The sequence below is a fragment of the Microtus ochrogaster genome, chromosome 7 (assembly GCF_000317375.1).
Source record: "Microtus ochrogaster isolate Prairie Vole_2 chromosome 7, MicOch1.0, whole genome shotgun sequence".
Taxonomy (NCBI): Eukaryota; Metazoa; Chordata; class Mammalia; order Rodentia; family Cricetidae; genus Microtus; species Microtus ochrogaster.
In genome coordinates, this window is record NC_022014.1 from 47757640 (window position 1) to 47774241 (window position 16602).

The 16602-nt window shown below is 42.4% G+C and overlaps 1 protein-coding gene across 1 annotated transcript; it reads right to left on the minus strand.

Moving 5' to 3' along the window:
• Nucleotides 1–12313: 12313 nt before the first annotated feature.
• Nucleotides 12314–13237, minus strand: LOC101991918 (olfactory receptor 1361-like). Its single transcript, XM_013347160.1, has one exon. It carries the CDS (start codon nt 13235–13237, stop codon nt 12314–12316), a length of 924 nt encoding a protein of 307 aa, XP_013202614.1.
• Between the last annotated feature and the right edge of the window lie 3365 nt (nt 13238–16602).

A 16602-nucleotide genomic window follows, 5' to 3' on the forward strand; every position in this document is an offset into this window, starting at 1 on the left:
TGGAGGGATGCAAGACTGAGAAAGGAGGAGAGTCACCCTGGGGTGATCAGAGGCCTGGCTAGGGAAGGAGAGGAGAGGAGACAGGTGTCAGGAGAAAATGGCCTGGCTGCAGGGACAGAACATGACATGGAAATTGATGACGTTGGTTACAGGATGCTCGTGTGGTCCAGACAGCGAGCTGACTGCTGCTGTGAGAGTGGAGCTAAGCACAGCGCTGAGATAGGAATCCAAGGTAACTTCCGGAGCGCACATGGATGTAGACCAGTGTAACAACAGCAGCAGCAAAGAGCTAGAATGAGGGCTGGGGAGATGGCTCAGTGGGTAAAGTATGTGCCATGTACGTGTGAAGACCTGAGTTCAAATCCCAGAACCCACCTAAAACTCCACACCATAGAGCACATCTGCTATCCCAGTGCTTTTATGGTGAAGTGAGAAGCAGAACTCTGCATGAGTGCTGTGACACATGTGCAGCTACACTCATAAACATACATGGACACACACACACATCAAACAAATAAATAAATAAAAAGCTAGAATAAGCTTCTAATGGGTCACTGTGTCAGTGGACTATAGAAGCATAAAGATGAGAAACAGAATGATCAATAGTTCATAAGGACCAATAAAAGAGGTTTTTGCCTATAGATGCTAATGTTCCTGAAGGAAGATAGTTTCCCATCAAAGAAATAGAAAATGAGGCTCAATGGGATGGAAAGGCAACTTGCTCTAGTGTGGAAAGACCACAGCTAAGGCTCACTCAGAAGCATTAAGCTATAGTTATTCCGTATTGTCTTGCATCATGCATTAAGAGATAAATAACACTAACATATCATGGGTTGAGCCCTAGGTTTACAGCTTCCAGAGGACCCCAGTGTATCATGGTAGGTCATGCACAGATTCCCCTTTCTTTGATAGACTCTTCAATTCCAGCTTTTGGATTTAATTCTACTTCCCCTTAAGCTTCCTTATGGAAATAGAATGCAGTTGCCACTATAAAAAATAACTTCACTCACACACACACACACACACACACACACACACACTTCTGTTTTTCTGAATGATTTCTGTGAGTTGAGGAGTGTGGGGTGTTTTTAAATGCCAGATGTATAGACACATCTGCATCACAGGGTGTTTGAGACCCTGAACCTTAAAGGCTACTTTGTCTCTGGACTCCAGCAGCAGTCAACACTCCACTGCCCAGTTTCAGTAGCATCCAAGCAGCCACAGTCTGAGATACCTTCATTATACAACCACACACTCCAGGGGATAGGCACAGAAAAAAAAAAGAGGACCAGGATAAAATAATGACATTCTGTCTCTGTTTCTGTCTCTCCCTGTTTCTGTCTCCTTTTGTGTGTGTGTGTCTATGTCTCTCATCTATCTATCTATCTATCTATCTATCTATCTATCTATCTATCTATCTATCATCAATCTATCTATCCTCTCTCTCTCTCTCTCTCTCTCTCTCTCTCTCTCTCTCTCACTCTTTCTCTCTCTCTATCTCCTTCTGACCAGGCTGTTTAATACCTTGCAGTTATGCTTCTAAACAGCTAAACTCCATTCTGTTTTCTGCTCCCTCTACCCACATAGCAGCTTCCACTGTGTTCCTAGTAGAGAGAACCTCATGTACCAACAAGGCAAGGACATGGAGGAATGAGACACTTTTCCTCTTTTGAACTTGGTCAGATATAGAGGGATTGAATGAAGTTCTTTCTCTATATGTCATCCGATGGGCTCAAGTCTATGGGAGTCGGTCTGCTGTGGGGGTGCCCTCTTCTGATTCCCCACCTTCCTTACCTGTGTACTCTTGGTTGCTATCAGATGTCTTCAGGAAAGTTCTGTCTCTGCTGGTGCCATGGTTGAGGCTGGGTTTTGAGAAATTCACAATTGAAGCAGAGAAGGGAAGGGCCTTCGTTCCTAGAAGAGATCATCTAGAATGAGGCATGTGGCTCTCTCTGGTCAAGCTTGGATGACTAGGTGTGAATAAATTTATGCTCCATCCCTGGAGGCGTTGCTGCCATGAGATGGTGCCAAGTGTGTGCTCCCCTAGCGTGGATTTCTCCGGGGTTCCAATTAGAGACACAGATGAAGTGTTCACAGTCTGCATTCTGTCTGGGCAACAAAAATTAGGATCCTCAGAAAGTCAGTTTTTTCACAAGTGCTCACTACTTGCGATCTATCGTTGGTTAATTATTCATATTTAATCATGTCTGATAATATGGTTCTTAAAACTATATTTAAATATCACAATAAATAAATATTATATATCAAACAGCAACACAATATAATTTTTTAACAAGTTACAATAGAGGTTAAAGTCAGCATGAACTTGATACCAAAACCTAATGGATACATTACTAGAAATCAGGCCACAACAATTTTACCAAAAGCAATCTACAGATTCAATGGAATACTCATCACCATTCCAGCAAAATTTCTTCACAGAAAGAACAGTACTCAACTTCATATGGAAGGGCAAAAAACCCAGGATATCCAAAACAATCCTGTACAATAAAGGAACTTCTGGAGGTATCACAATCCCTGATTTCAAACTCTACTACAGAGTCACAGTACTGAAAACAGACTGGTTTTGGCATAAGAACAGACAGGAGGACCAATGGAACCAAATCAAAGACCCAGATATCAATTCATACACCTACGAACCCCTAATTTTTGACAAAGAAAAAGTATAAAATGGAAAAGAGAAAGTATATTCAACAAATGGTGCTGGCATAACTGGATATCAACATGCAGAAGAGTGAAAATAGACCCATATCTATCACCATGCACAAAACTCAAACCAAATGGATCAAAGACCTCAATGTAAAGCCAACCACACTTAATCTCATAGAAGATAAAATGGGAACTTGAATGCATTGGCACAGGAGACCACTTCCTAAATATAACCCCAGTAGCACAGACACTGAGAGAAACAAATAATAAATGGGACCTCCTGAAACTGAGAAGCTTCTGTAAAAGCAAAGGGCATAGTCAACAAGACAACATGGCATCCTGCAGAATGGGAAAAGATCTTCACCAACCCCACTTTGGACAGAGGTCTGATCTCCAAAATATACAAAGAACTTAAGAAATTGGTCATTTAAAGAACAAATAATCCAGTAAAAAAATGGGGTACAGACCTAAACAGAGAACTCTCAACTGAGGAATCTAAAATGGCTGAAAGACACCTAAGGAAATGTTTGACATCCTTAGCTATCAGATAAATGCAAATCAAAACAACTCTGAGATTCCATCTTATACCGGTAAGAATGATTAAGATCAAAAACACTGTTGACAACTTATTCTGGAGTGGTAGTGGGGTAAAGGGAACTCTTCTGCATTGCTGCATTAGAATGAAAGCTGATACCACTCCTTTGGATATTACTGTGGAGATTTCTCAGAAAATTATGAAACAACCTTCCTCAAGACCCAGAAATACCTCTTTGGGGTATATATCCAAAGGATGCTCAATCATGCCCCAGGGAAATGTGCTCAACTATGTTCATAGCAGCATTGTTTGTCATAGCCAGAACCTGGAAAAAACCTAAATGCCCCTCGGCTGAAGAATGGATAAGTACATTTACACAGTGGAGTACTACATAGCAGAAAAAAATAATGACATCTTGAGGTTTGCAGGCAAGTTGATAGAACTAGAAAACATCATATTGAGTGAGGTAACTCAGACTCAGAAAGACAAGCAACATATGTACTCACTCATAAGTGGTTTTTAGACATAAACACACACACAATCACACAAAAACAAATCACAATCCCAGAGAACCTAAACAACAATGAGGACCCTAAGAGAGACATGAATGGATCTAATCTATGTGGGAAGTAGACAAAGACAAGATCTCCTGAGTAAATTGGGAGCATGAGGACCATGGGAGAGGCCTGAAGGGGAGGGGAGAGAAAGGGGGGAGAGCAGAAAAAATGTATAGCATAATAAAATCAATAAAAAAACTTTAATAAAAGTAATCAGGACACAAATCAATTAATATCATCATCATTGGTATTACCTAATAAGAAAATTGGAGCCTTATATCAAGTATGAATCAGTTACCAAACCCAATTATAATGACTTATAAAACAATCATATGAATGATGGAGAAAAGCACTTGACAAAATTCTAAAAATATTAATTAGTGTAAAAATTCCCAAGAAATCTTAAATCAAAGGTCTCTTCAACTTGATAAATGATTCATTGTTTGTTTTTTGAGATAGGGTTTCTCTGTGTAACATCCCTGTGTGTCCGAGAACTAGCTCTCGCAGACCAGGCTGGCCTCAGATTCACAAAGATCTGCCTGTCTCTGCCTCCCAAGTGTTGGGATTAAAGGCACATGCAACCAACACCTAGCTTGAAGAATGGTTTTTACAAAAAGATCTCATTACAGTCAGTAAGGTGCCCAATATTAATCTTTATCTGTCATGTATTTCAACTGCTCTTTCTCCAAATGACTTTGCTGTCCTTCTCATTCCCCAGTCCAATAATTGTTAGACTAAGCTCATCCATGTACATGAAAAAATTTTAAGGTATTTGATTTGGCAGCAGCAAACCCTGCACTGTTTTAAATGTAATGTATTTTCTACTGATGCCTAGTCTTCTGAATGTTCACCATGGATCGCTCATCATTTGACTCTTCTTTTTCTCCCTTCAGCTTCTAGAAAGAATCAAAATGACTTGTAGGATGAGCACGATTGCTCAGTAGGTAAAGACACTTGACACCAAGTCTGTTTGATGCCCAGAACATACACGGTCAGAGGAGAGAAGTCACTCCTGAAAGTTGTCCTCTGACCTTCACATGCAAGCATGGAACACATGCACATACACAAACACACATGTGCACACTCACACACATACACACATGCACACACAAACACATACACACAGAGACAGAACTGTAACTCTTTAAAAATGTCTTGTAGACACCGACATAAAGACACTGCATATATTTTTTTTTATTATTTCTCTTTCTTTTCTCTTTTGTGGCAGGGTCTCACCTTGATGACCTTAAAATCCTATCCTTTTGTCTCAGGCTTCCAAGAGCTGGAATTAAAGATCTCACTCTATACCGAGGGGAGCAGTAAGAAAGTGCAAGGCTTACCACTCCATAGTGTGGCTAAAGGGAGGGAAGATTTCTATTGACCTGAGGTTTCGAACAACCCGAGGATCTGGATGAGGTCAGAGCAGACTGAGAAAGGAGACTGAATGTGGCCAGGGCTATCTGTGAGAGAAGAGGGAATGACCAGACAGAGAACAAGGAGCATAGAGAGAAGACCAGAGCAGCAGGAGTGAGGATGTGAAGAGAGCTGAGTTGTAAGGAGGATGAGCAGCTGGGGGAGGGGAGTCTCAGCTGGAGGGAGTTTAGGGTAGGGGAGAAGGTGAGAGGGTAGGATACCAGCATGGACACGTGTGACAGGTCCCTGTGACACTGAGGAGCCTGGAAGCCAGCATGCTCTTTGGTTATGCTAATAGGCACCACAGTTAGCCATATAGAAAAACAACTTAGTTTTGAGGGTTGAAATTACACACTATGACCTTTAAAACCTGAGATCTGACCATATTTTTAGTGGGTTTTATGTGTTTGTTTGCTTGTTAGGTTTGGGTAGGGATTGACACATCCCTTGGCCTTTTCTATAGCCAGCAGATGCTATTAATGATCTTATTTTTCATCTCAATCTCTGCATCTTTTTCTTCTTGCACAATAAAACAGGACACCAGCAAAATGCTGAATTGGGGTTATTAGAACCTACCTCTAACCTTCTCCCAGGGTTAGAGGAGAGAAAGTTTAGTCTTTCTTCTTAAATAAAATGTTTACTGTAAGGTTTGGGGTTTGGTTAATCGACCGATCGATTGATTGACTAAAAAGCCCTTTCTGAGGTAGAACATCCTCCCTTTGACTTCCTTAAGTGCCTGGCTTCAAACACTGAAACAGGAGGGACAGCTGATAGTCCTCTCTTGTTCTGGTAAGACATTGTCACTCTTGGTTTCAGTGAGGCTACCATCCCTGCCCTTCTCTAGGGGTCCTCCAGAGAAATCAAAACATACACCTGTAGTGGGGTGTGTTTGTTCTTGTTTTTTACTCTTTGGTGGTCCACCACCCATCTCCCAAATAAATACAGGGATATTTATTCTTACTTATGAATGTCTGACCTTAGCTTGGCTTGTTTCTAGCCAGATTTTCTAGCTTAAGTTATCCCGTTTCTCTTTAACTATATTTTGTATCTGGGCTTTTTACCTTTCTTAATTCTAGACATCTTTCTTTCCTTCTTACCCTTGGCTGGCTCTGTAGCTGAGTGACTGACCTTGACTTGCTTCTCTCCTTTTCTTGCTCCCTGCTCTCAGCTGGAGCCCAGATCTCTATTCTTATCTATTCTCTCTGCCTAGCAGCCCTGCCTAATGCTCTCTCCTGCCTTGTTATTGGCACTTCAACTCTTCATTAGACCAATTCTGTATTTTAGGCAAAGTAGCACTGCTTTACAGAGTTAAACAAAGACTACATAAAAGAATGCAACACATCTTTGCAGTTTTAAACAAATATTCCACAGTTAAGATGCACTACATCTCATACTAATATTCCACAACATCCACGCACTAATTTTGGAAGAGAAAGGGCCCAGGCGCACTCTATCACCAGCTGTTTCAGGAAGTGGACTGCTCTTCACACTTACGAATGGGGAGAGTGCTTCCAGCTTGCCTTTCCCTTCAAAGAGCTCCAGCCTTTACTTCATCAGAGAGTCCCAGGTTATTGTCTTACTGTGAGTAGGCTCTGGAGCTCTGAAATAGCTACTTATCACAGGCTCTTTGCTTCGTGGTTGACACCTGGGATGACCAATCCCAAAACGTTCCTCTCCATCACTGTGCTCTGGTGTCTGAATCTGTACTTCGTGCTCTAGTCTGTGGGATGTTTGGACTCATCTCTGCTTTGACTACAGGAGTTTATAATGAGGATTTATTTGTAAATAGAGACACATCTCTTTCTGTGTAACTCTAGCGCTAACCCTAATAGCCTGATAAAATTGTCTTGTATTTCTATTGTCATTACTGCTTTTCAGTTAGAGACAGAAAGCCTCTTCTCTGTAATGCTGGAACCAGCTGTTTATTAGGAAGAAGCATCCCCTTGTGCAATTCTGTCTCTGTGCTTTGCAGTGTCCTTAAGCAACTCACTTTTACTGTTAACTGTAGTCTTGTGTGTTTCATACAGTGCATTCTTAGCCTAAGTGTGATCTCCTTACATGTTCTGTCTTGTAAATGGACATTGTCCATGTGTATTGAGGCGATTGATAGCAGTGTCTTTATTGAAAATACTCATAACTGCTGGGTCATTTCTAAATTTGGTTGTAGTTAGTTTTTTTTTAAGCCGTTTGGCTCTTTTACACTGTTGGGGGACCATCCACTTAGCTACCAAATAAATATACACACATACTATACCTTATGAATGCACTGCCTTAGCTTGGCTTATGTCTAGTCAACTTCTCTTCACTTAAATTATCCCGTCTACTTTTTTATTTCTTGGACTTTCCTCTTCTTGCTTCTGTATATCTTAATTTCACTTCTACTCCATGGCTGGCTGTGTAGTTGGAAGGCTGGTATGTGGAATCCTCCTCTCCCCCTTCTTTCTCGCCTCCATCACCTCCAACATGGTTCCTCCCATTTTTTTTATATCTGCCAGCCAGTCCTGCCTATTCTTCCTCCTGCCTTGCTATTGACCATTCAGCTTGTTATTTGACCAAACAGGTGTTTTAGACAAGCAAAGTAACACAGCTTCACAGAGTTAAACAAATGCAACAAAAAAGAATGCAACACATCTTTGCATCATTAAACAAATGTTCCACAGCACAAACATATATAACACATCTCAAAGTAATATTTTAAATATTTGATTTAGTTTGACATTGTTTCTTTAAAATCTTTCTTATGCCACCATGTACTCTGCCTATAAAGATCATTTTCCTTACTGTCTACAGCTTCCAATATCCATTGCTGAGTGACATCAGTACTGAATCAGTGCCCATGTTGAGGAGGAAAAGGTTAACAGGGCAGGTGGTAAGAAGAGGATCTACAAAGGGTGCATTCTGAGCTGTTAAATGCTTAAGCCTGGGACGGAGAAAAACTTGCCATATTCTCTTTGGCAGGTGAAATAGCTGCCTCTCACCAGGCCAGAGAGAGATCAGGAAAGGGGGAATCAGCTCTAAAGACCTCTAAAGTCCCCTGGTGTTTGGGGAGCAGGCATATGACAGTCACTAGCTGACCAAAATTAAAATAGAGGTCTTGAAGTACTGAGGAGATGGGAGACCGGAAGCAGTAAGGTGGGAGGGCTGAGAGAGGATCTCAGAACTTTCAGACTGAAGAACAGGAGAGGAATCATTGGTGGCCTCTCGGTCACTTCTCTGATCATTCAGGTTCTTACTGGTATCTGACTCCTGATACTTATTGATAAAGAATATTAATTAAACAAATGCTTCACAGTTTCATGGCTACCTTCTATGTTTCAAGAAGAAGAAAACTGATTATAAAGATAACTGGGCTAATTAAAAAGAGTCTATGCATCCCCAGATTTCTTCATTGAGCATCCAGAGGTTTGTGTGAGGTCTCAGAATCCTTTGGGAAATCCAGTAACATTCTTTTTGTATGTCTGGCTCTCTCTTCTTTACAAGTTAGAGGTGAGAAAGCAGTGCACAAAAGTAGGCACTAATGATCGTGCTGTGGTTTGAATGAGAAGTAAGCTCCATAAGCTGTTGTGTTTCAACACTTGGTCCCCAGTTGGTGGTGCTGTGTAGGACCCTTTAGGAGGCACAGCCTTGCTGAAGGAAGTACATCAGTGGGGATGGGCATTGAGGGTTTATAGCCTTGCCCCACTTCCTGTTCTCTTTTTGCTGCTTCCTGTGTGTAGACAAAATGTGATCAGCCAACTTCCTGTTCCTGCTGCCAAGCCATGCCTTCCTTGCCTTTAAGGGTTCTCCCTCTGGAACTGTGAGACAGCATGAACTGTTTCTTCTCTAAGTTGCTTTTGCCTTGAGGTTTTATTACAGCATCAAAGATTAAGGTCAGATCTCATATCTGAGCACAGGGAGATTCAGGTTTACTTTCTTGTTTCCTGTGCAGGGTAGAATGGGAAGGTTATGTCTCCAGGGAATTATCAGGGCTGGTGGGGGCTCTGAAGTCAACCTAATAATTCAAATTATCCCTTCTCTACTGTACCTGTTCCTGCTCTTGCCTTTGTTGTAGTTACTGGACACAGAGATTTTCACTGGAATTGTTGTCCTGTATGCATTTTCAGAAGCAACTGGGGTGTCATTTCATAGGTGGGGGACAGAGAATGATAAGGCCACATCTGCATGTGGTCTGTGAGGAGAACTGTCCTTCTTGAGCTCTGTCAACTTTCTTGGGGTCATTTGGGATGCCTGGCAATACTACTGTAAACTACCATTTGTCCCATGCATCATTTAGGAAGTGTGTTGTTTGGTTTTTTTAATATTTAGAATTACATTCTTGTTAAGTTATTGGTATTTTTCTTGTTTGATTTTGTTTTGGTCAAAAATCATAATATATGAGCTGTGAGGTATGTAGTATGCATGTATCATGAGTATATGTGTGTCTGTATGTACATGTGACATATACATACATGTATTTGGGTGTTGGCTCCTGCATGTGGACATGTGGAAGCTAGAGGAGGATGTCTGCTGCCTTCCTCTATCAATCTCCAGTTTATTGCCATGAAACAAGGTCAAACATTCACACTCAAAAAACAAAAATAATTTTTGCTTTGATTTCATTCTTTTTTTATTTTTTATTAAAAATTTTCGCCTCCTCCCCGCCTCCCATTTCCCTCCCCCTCCTCCCATCCACTCCCACTCCCTCTCCAGTCCAAAGAGCAGTCAGGGTTCCCTGCCCTGTGGGAAGTCCAAGGTCCTCCCTCCTCCATCCAGGACTAGGAAGATGAGCATCCAAACAGACTAGGCTCCCACAGAGCCCGTCCATGCAGTAGGAACAAAACCCAGTCCCATTGTCTTTGGCTTCTCAGTCATTCCTCATTGTCAGCCACGTTCAGAGAGTCCGGTTTGATCCCATGTTTTTCAGTCCCAGTCCAGCTGGCCTTGGTGAGTTCCCATTAGATCAGCCCCACCGTCTCAGTGGGTGGGTGCACCCCTTGCAGTCCTGACTTCCTTGCTCATGTTCTCCCTCCTTCTGCTCCTCATTTGGACCTTGGGAGCTCAGTCCGGTGCTCCAATGTGGGTCTCTGTCTCTATCTCCATCCATCACCAGATGAAGGTTCTATGGTGATATGCAAGATATTTATTCATCAGTATAACTATAGGATAGGGCCATTTCAGGCTCCCTCTCCTCAGCTGCCCAAGGAACTAGCTTGGGACATCTCCATGGACACCTGGGAACCCGTCTAGAGTCAAGTCTCTTGCCAACCCTAAAATGGCTCCCTTAATTAAGATATATACTTCCCTGCTTCCATATCCACCCTTCCTCCATCCCAACCATCCCATTCCCCCAAGCTCTCCACATCCTTCCCTTCTCACTTTTCTCTCCCCAGGGAAGGAATTGTTAGAGTAGGCAAGGAGTTAAGGAATGGAGAGAGCAGGCAGATTCTCAAAGGGACAACTTCAAAAATTAAAATCATCTTCAAATTTAATTGACAAAGTCCCAAAACATAACTGAGCTGTGGCTAGGCAATAGCAATATTATATTAGGTTCTGTCATTCGGCCCAATTCGGTCTGGTTACTAAAGTGTTCTGTTTCTTTTCCTTTATTTATCTTCAGTAACTTCACACATGATTATGGTGCGTTTGGCTCATATGCAACTTAAAAAAAGGAAAAGATAAGATTTACATATGGAATCCTCAAAATAAACAAGTGAACAGCTGAGCACTAAACTGGCCCCAAGGCTGATGAGCAGTAAATAAGAATAGCTGTGATAGTATACATATGATATAAAAGATATAACGCCAAGAAAAGCTAAAAAGGACAAACTTGCTGCCATACATATGATTATCTGTCTCCTATTCCAGCACACATCTGGAGTTAGGGGCCACAGACAACAGTCATGGGGTGACTGCAGTGGCAAATTATGAGGAACAGAATGCAGTTATTTCTTCTCAGGGTCGAGGAGGAGGAGCCTTTCCCACACCCAAGGCTCAATTCATTGTGGGCAGAGCACACTTTGTGCTAGGACCCATAAACTGGTCCTTGAGTCTTTTCTGAAAAATAAAAAGTTTATTGCATTTATTATAGGCATTTATTCTTGGCCCCTATGTCTGTCTTTGTCTCTGTCTTTCTTTGTGTCTCTTTGCCAGAATGCATGTGGAAGTCAGAGGATTGTGGGATTCAGTCCTTTCTTTCTGTGAGAAATAAATCATTCTGGTCCATTTTTAGTATGGAGCTCATCAGGGAATCCCACCCAGCAGGAGGCACTGGGTTCCCATCTTCCCTAGTTAGCAGCTGGTTCCTGCTTGTCAGACAGCTGACATTGTGCACACCCAACCTTTACTATTGACTAAACGAGGGCTGGAACTCTGGGTACGGTGGCCCATGTTCCAGAATCAGCTTGGACTTCAACTCCAAACTCCTGAGTTCCAATTATAATCCTGACATTAATTCAAGTTCACATGTCATAGGCATGACCGTGACACTTCAGCTTTATACGGAAATCTCTGCTTCCTGCAGCCCATGATAACATGAAGAGACATACACAATTTATGGGTGATCACAGCCACTATGCAAGGCTCCCTGGCACTGTCTAGGCATTCCTAAAAGTCATGCTGAGGGGGAAAAACATGAAATGTTAGGGGGGAAGAAAAGGGGGGAGGTAGTGTTCTGGACTGTAGAATGGATGAATGGATGAAAGGGACCTCAGGCTGGGAAAGGGGGAAACACCAACAAGCTCTAGTTGTCTAACATGTGTGAATTAAACTTCCTGTGGGTCATTTACCAGCATAACCACAGCTCTGCTTGAGGCCATAGGGTCAGGTGACCTCATCTCTTGAAAACCTCTGATCATTGTGGCAGCCAGGATCTCAGGGGATATTAAACACATCTCCAGTCAAATGTGTATAAAAAAAATGTGTATAAAAGTTCTCTATTTTCTTATCTGTGAAATGAGCACCTTAGAATCATCCCTTTGAAGAGATAAAGTTCAGAGTGTGTGACAGATAGTCAGTGTCTCAATCAAAAACATAATTATAAACATCTATCACTAATCCCCAGGCATGGTAATGCTGAGCACTGGACCAGTCTGAAAATCTCTATAAAAAGGAAAATATTCATGACATCTAAGAATCCTCGCAGCTCTGGGAATTTCAAATCCTAGGACCTGAGAATTATCTTCCTTAGGGCTCCTTTGATGTCATGATTCCTCAGGCTATAGATAAAGGGGTTAGCCATAGGTGTCATCACTAGGAAGATGACAGAGGCCACTGCATCGTGTAGTGAGTAGGAGGAAGAAGGGTGCATATAAATTCCTAGGATCGCCCCATAGAAAAGACAGACCACAGTGAGATGAGAACCACAAGTGGACATGGCTTTTCTTATCCCCTGGGTAGAGGACATCTTCAAGACCTTAGAGTAGATGGAAGCATAGGAAACAACAATGCATACAAATGGTATCGCGTATATCAATCCGCCCTCAGTAAAGATTGTGACATCATTGATAAAGGTATCCGAACATGAGAGCTTCAGGACAAGGTAGGGATCACAGTAGAAGTGGTGCACTGCATTGTGGGAACAGAAGGTGAGTCGAACCATGAGGAGAGTGTGCAAGAGAGAATGCAGGATTGTGATGACCCATGATAGGACCACCAGGAGGACACAGAGTCTGGGGCTCATCATAAGGGTGTAGTGGAGTGGGTGACAAATGGCCACATAGCGGTCATAGGCCATCACACTCAGGAGGAAACTGTCCATGTTACCAAATGCGAACAAGAAGTACATCTGAACCATACACTCTGTGTAAGAGATGGACTTGCTTCCCACCATGTGATTCACCAGTGCCTTGGGGACGGTGACTGAGGAAAAGCAGATGTCAACACTGGAGAGGTTGGCCAAGAAGAAGTACATGGGTGTGTGGAGATGAGGGTCACAGCTGACGGCCAGGATGATGAGAAGGTTCCCAGAGATGGTGACCATGTACATCCCCAAGAACATTCCAAAGACAACGTTTTCTTGTTCTGACTCTTCAGAGAGTCCCAGGAGGAGGAATTCTGTGACTGTCGTCTGATTGTCACCGTCCATGTCTCTGGAGAAGAAAGTGAGACACATATAGAGAAATCATTTACCAACACTTGAAGAAAACATTGATGCAGTTTGGAAAGTTTCCTCATTAGTGAGAAGTAACTGATAGTAAATTCCATTACGATGTATTTTTATAGCAAAGAGTGGTCCTTTTGAAAGGACTTAATTCCAATGAATATGGATTTGCTGGTATTGCTGTTTGCTTAGTACCATGTTTATACAATAGTTAACTCAGTCTAGAAATTGGCATGCTGCCTTTCACGGTACACGTGAAGAAACTGTGGAGTGGGCAGCTAGATCTATATCAAAAATCGCTGATCAATACCAGTGAGAATTCCAAACAAGTTAATAGTCTTATTCTCTGTGTTACACGTATACACACATGGACATGCATGCTCACACATACACAAGCATACACAACCCACACATAGATGTCCTGTAGTACAGATAACCGCACAATTTTTTTGCATGTTCTTTTTTTCTGACCAGGAATTTCTAGGCTTAAATTATCCTCCTGCCTTAATATTAAATCGGCTGGAACTATAGGCAGGTACCAAGACCCCAGAAATTTTTATATTTTGTTAGCTTCCATTTATTAAATTTTAATCAAATAAAGTCACTGATAGTTGTCGTGTATTATAAACCCTATGGTTCTGCTGTGGCTTTTCTGTTTCATCACATTTGGGAAGACCAAAAGGATTTGACAGACTTGCCTGGCGACTTAGCCTTTGCATTCTATCTGCTAAGATGTGGTCACCACAGCTCACACTTGAGCTGCTGCCCACACACCTGTGTGCAGTGTCCCCTCCTTTCTGTACTCAGAAGAGGGGGCATACAGATTCTAAGTGAATTATTCTGCTACTAGAGGAATGAAGGTTTACTGGTGGATAAAATGCAGATTCATGTGCATCTCAGACAATCCCCAGGCTAAGACATCTCCATGGTCAGGAGGTCAGGAAAACATCTGGACTGCAATGCCCATGGAGGGATGCAAGGCAATTACAGCTGAGAAGGGAGGAGAATCACCCTGGGGTGATCAGAGGCCTGGCTGGGAAGGGGAGGAGAGGAGACAGGTGTCAGGAGAAATGGCCTGGCTGCAAGGACAGAACATGACATGGAAATTGATGACGTTGGTTACAGGATGCTCGTGTGGTCCAGACAGCGAGCTGACTGCTGCTGTGAGAGTGGAGCTAAGCACAGAGCTGAGATGGGAATCCAAGGTCACTTCCGGAGCGTTGCCATGGATGTAGACCAGCGTGACCACAAGAGCAGCAACAAAGAGCTAGAATGAGGGCTGGGGAGATGGCTCAGTGGGTAAAGCATGTGCCATGTAAGTGTGAAGACCTCAGTTCAAATCCCCAGAACCCACCTAAAACTCCACACCATAGAGCACGTCTGCTATCCCAGTGCTTTTATGGTGAAGTGAGAAGCAGAACTCTGCATGAGAGCTGTGACACATGTGCAGCTACACTCATAAACATACATGGACACACCATATACATACACAAAATTAAATTTATAAAGCTAGGATATGCTTCCAATGTGTCAAAGGTTATTGGACTATGGAAACTGAAAGAAGAGAAACAGAATGATCAATAGTTCATAAAAACAAACAAAACAGAGCTTTATCTGTAGATGCTAATGATCCTGAAGGCAGATAGAAATAGAAAATGAGGCTGAATGGGATGTAAAGGCAACTTGCTTTAGTGGGGAAAGACCACAGCTAAGGCTCACTCCTCAGAGCATTAGGCTGCAGCTATTCCATATTTTCTCATTCTGTGCATTAAGAGATGGTGGACATTGGAATGGTCAGATGGTGGGAATAATACTAACATCATGGATTAAGCCCTAGCTGTACAGCTTCCATAGGACCATGGACAGATTCCCCTTTGATTGACTCTTCAACTCCAGCTTTTAGATTTTATTTCACTTCCCCTTAAGCTTCCTTATGAGACAGAATGCAGCTGCCACAACTAATAAAAAAAACCTTCACGATATATGTATGTATCTATGTATGTATGTATGTACATATACATATATGTACATACAGCTAACTGTGAGTCTGTTTTGCTGAATGATTTCTGTGAGTCAGGGACTGTTTGGTGTGTCTGAGATGCCAGAAGTGAAGACATGTCTGCATCACTGGGGTTTGAGACCCTGAACCTTAAAGGCTGCTTTGTCTCTGGACTCCAGCAGCAGTCAACACTCCACTGCCCAGTTTCAGTAGCATCCAAGTAGCCACAGTCTGAGACACCTTCATTATACAACCACACACTCCAGATTTAGGCACAGAACAAATGTGAGGACCAGGATAAAATAATGACATTCTGTCTCTGTTTCACTGTCTCTTCCTGTCTCTGTCTCTGTGTGTGTCTCTACATCTCTGTCTCATCTGTGTCTTGTGTCTCTCTATGTCTCTATCTCTGTCTCTCTCTCTCTCCTTCTGATTAAGCTTTTTAATACCATGCAGTTATGCTCCTAAATGTCAAACTTCATTCTGTTCCTCTGCTCCCTCTACCCACGTAACAGGTCCCCTGTATCCCTAGTGCAGAGAACCTCAAGTTTCAACAAGGCATTGACATGGAGGAGTGAGACCCTTTTTCTCCTTTGAACTTGTTCAGATGCAAAGGCATTGAACGAAGTCCTTTCTCTATAAGTCATCCCATGGGCCCAAGGCCATGAGAGTCTGCCTGTTTTGGGGTTGCCCTCTTCTGATTCCCCACCTTCCTTACCTGAGTGCTCTTGGCTGCTATCATATTTCTTCAGAAAAGTTCAGTCTTTTCTGGTACCATGGTTGAGACTGGGTTTTGAGAAATCCACACTTGAAGCTGAGAAGGGAAGGGCCTTTGTCCCTAGAAGAGAACATCTAGAATGAGGCATGTGGCTCTCTCTGGTCAAGCTTGGAGTGCATAAATTGATGCTCCATCCCTGGAGGTGGTGCTGCTGTGAAGATGGAGCCAAGTGTGTGCTCCCTTAGGGTGGATTTCTCATTGGTCCTAATTAGAGACACAGATGAAGTGTTCAGTCTCCATTCTGTCTGAGCAACAAAAATTAGGATCCTCAGAAAGTCAGTTATTATTCAGGTCTTCACTGCTAGAGTTCTATTCTTCGTTAATTATTTATAGTAAATCATGGCTGATAAGATGGTATTTAACTTATATATAATGCATAATATCACAATATATAGATATTATGTATCACACAGCAATACAATATAAAATTTTATCAAGTTACAGTAGAGGTTAAGGTCAGCATCAGCTTGTAGAAATAGGAGCGGCGGGCTGCGTCCCTGCACCCGGCCGCCCACATGGCTAGCTCTACCCGAAATAATTACACGGACACTGTGTTCATTTAATCACCGCTTG

Excerpts from the sequence above, each read along its gene's own strand:
- LOC101991918 (XM_013347160.1), bottom strand. The coding sequence starts at position 13,237 with ATGGACGGTGACAATCAGACGACAGTCACAGAATTCCTCCTCCTGGGA.